Source organism: Propithecus coquereli, unplaced genomic scaffold, assembly GCF_000956105.1.
Source record: "Propithecus coquereli isolate 6110/MARCELLA unplaced genomic scaffold, Pcoq_1.0 Scaffold46, whole genome shotgun sequence".
NCBI lineage: Eukaryota > Metazoa > Chordata > Mammalia > Primates > Indriidae > Propithecus > Propithecus coquereli.
The window spans coordinates 4,358,351-4,361,026 of NW_012150396.1; the positions used below are offsets into that span (position 1 = coordinate 4,358,351).

The 2,676-nt window shown below is 36.9% G+C and overlaps 1 protein-coding gene across 1 annotated transcript in view; it reads right to left on the bottom strand.

Annotated features, from left to right (window-relative positions):
- SEC24B (SEC24 family member B) overlaps positions 1-2,676 on the bottom strand; it is a 129,303-nt gene that overhangs the window by 59,828 nt on the left and 66,799 nt on the right. The window contains exons 9-10 of the mRNA XM_012655082.1: positions 2,139-2,265; positions 959-1,068 (exon numbers count right to left, since the gene is read on the bottom strand). Coding sequence (XP_012510536.1) covers positions 959-1,068; positions 2,139-2,265 — 237 coding nt within the window. The remainder of the gene's footprint in view (positions 1-958; positions 1,069-2,138; positions 2,266-2,676) is intronic.

A 2,676-nucleotide genomic window follows, 5' to 3' on the forward strand; every position in this document is an offset into this window, starting at 1 on the left:
AAGAGTCATAGGAATCATTTGGCAAAAATTAAAGGTTATTTCTTGCTTCACCACTTCAATTAGATTAAGATTCCTAAGTGGCCAGAACAGAGTTGGGAACATAATGTTATAAGGAAGGTAAGAAGTTGAGAGTAAAAGTGATCAAAAGAAAGGTTATTACAGTTAATATGGAAACACATGAAAATAGTAGTTAAGTGGACATAAATGAAATTAGACACAAAAGGCCATAAAAATTACAAAATAAAGATGGATTAAGTACCAGGAACTCAGTGCATATTAGTTGCTCTGTTCACCTTTTTTTACTAGGAGCATTTTTGCAAACAAGGATCAGAAATGAGGACATGGAAGAAACATAGTTATAATAAATACATTAAAAATGAGAACATACAATAAAGAAGACGGGCAGAACTTGGGCTGAGAATTCATTTTTGTAAGTGGAAAAAAGAATGAAATCTTAGAGTCAATATAACTGAAGAATTGGTAGAATTTTACGATTGAAACAAAGAAAAATCAAGAAGAAAAATTAGAATGAAGTCAATATCCATTTATCTTGATATCTACACTGGGTGAACTAGTAAGACGGTGATATCTTTAGACCTTGGGAACTTAAGTTTTTGGCAAAAATGGACATTTTTCTGTCTTGAGGGTCTTAAATGTTAAATGGTAAAAGAATATCCATATCCATTCTACGCAAATAATCAAATCAAAATGACAAAATTACAGATGCTGGTGCTCATCATAAAACATGATTAACATTTCTTAATGATGAAGGAGATTCTTCTAGGAGATCAAATAATCTTTAGAAAGAGTTTTCTATTGGTAAATATCAACTTTCAGTACTATTTTTAAAAATTAATACTATAGACAACTTCGAAATCTGGATAGGAATTCGCTAAACACGATTATAGATGACCAACACAATTGTGTCCCACAACTAATTTTAACACTGAATAGTTACCATGTAATCTGAAGAAGCAATGAACTCCACAGTGGAATTCTGTACTTCCGGTCGTTTGTGAGGTTCTCCGTAAGATCGGGTGAGGGGGTTATACATGAATTCTTCAGGAACTAGGTAAGAGGCAGAATCCAATACAAGTTTAGTAACATGACTTGTAACTAACCACACACATACATGCCTAGAAATAAACACCTTTATCATCAATATAAGGTTTACCAACAGATCTGTGAACATCTATTGGTAAAAATGAATCCCTGAAAAAAATAAAAAAAATAGAAATGAATCCCTTAAGCCCTCTTTTAAAAAAAAGATAAGAATAAAAAAAAGTTATGTTCTGAAATCAGGTGATGAAACCAGGACATAAATAAGCTTGCTTCTTAGACTTGTGACCTATGTAGTATCTCATGACATGGGAAAAAATCAGACAGATACGTAAACTTGAAAGCAATAGGGGAACATAAGAAATGAGTGAAGGGGACAAGAGACAGACACACACGCCTGCCTGTGTCCACACACACTGGCAAAGGTTTGCCCGAGTTGAATGAACCAAATACACCAGCCAAAGACAATGTGAACGTTCCGTCAGGTGGAAGCACAGTCTCCATAAGCGCATCTGCACGCGCATCGCTGTTTCTTTCACGAATGTTGTTTTTATTTTGCCCTCTACTGTCACTCACATTGTCAATTATACCATCGGTCAGGCAAGATGAAGAATCCCTAGCCCTAGTCTATATTCTCTCTGCTAAAAATGACATGAAAGTTGTTTTCAAAGCAATGAGGAGGCCGGGTGTGGTTCTCACGCCTGTGATCCTAGCACTCTGGGAGGCTGAGGCAGGAGGATCACTCAAGGTCAGGAGTTCGAGACCAGCCTGAGCAAGAGCGAGACCCCATCTCTATTAAAAATAGAAAAGTTAGCTGAGCATTGTGGTGTGCGCCTGTAGTCCCAGCTACTCGGAAGACTGAGGCAGGAGGATCACTTGAGCCCAGGAGTTTGAGGTTGCTGTGAATTAGGCTGACGCCACTGCACTCTACTCAGGGCAACAGAGTGAGACTCTCTCTTTCAAAAAATAAATAAATAAATAAAATAAAGCAATGAGGAGAGAAACCAGCTAATGACAAAAATGTCAAAAAAATGTTGAAAATAGTATTAAAACATTGATTTTAAGAATCTGAAACTCACCGTCGTTAACTCTATAGCACAAATTGCATTTCCATCTACGTTGATCAATGAAGGATACAAAAGGGTTAATATAAGTTCGACAAGATCGGCATCTCACGATGGTATTTGATGTTATCACCGGTAATTGCTGGGAAATAAAATAAAGATGTTGTAGCAGAAAAAAGGGAAAAACAGAACATATGCTGTTCTGCTCCGTATACAGAACAGAAACCCTAATTGTGTTTTTGTGTGGTTTTATGTTGAAATATATTAACAAAATCCAGCGATGGGCTGAACAACACAAGTAGGCATCAAGTTTTCTCCTCTTATCACAAATTATAAGATAACACTAAAAATAAAGTCATACAAAATGTAATAAAAGTTACTTGTTAACAAGTAAAGCCTCGTTGGCCAAGAAAATAATGTAAGTTAGAGCTCATCAGCTAAACTCAAGGAGTAACACGCGAGAGAAACATACGCCGTGTAAAAATGCCTTTGTTTCTGCTGACGGCCTGCACTTGGCACCGGGCTCAGACGCTGCTCCCTGGACAGCCACGGC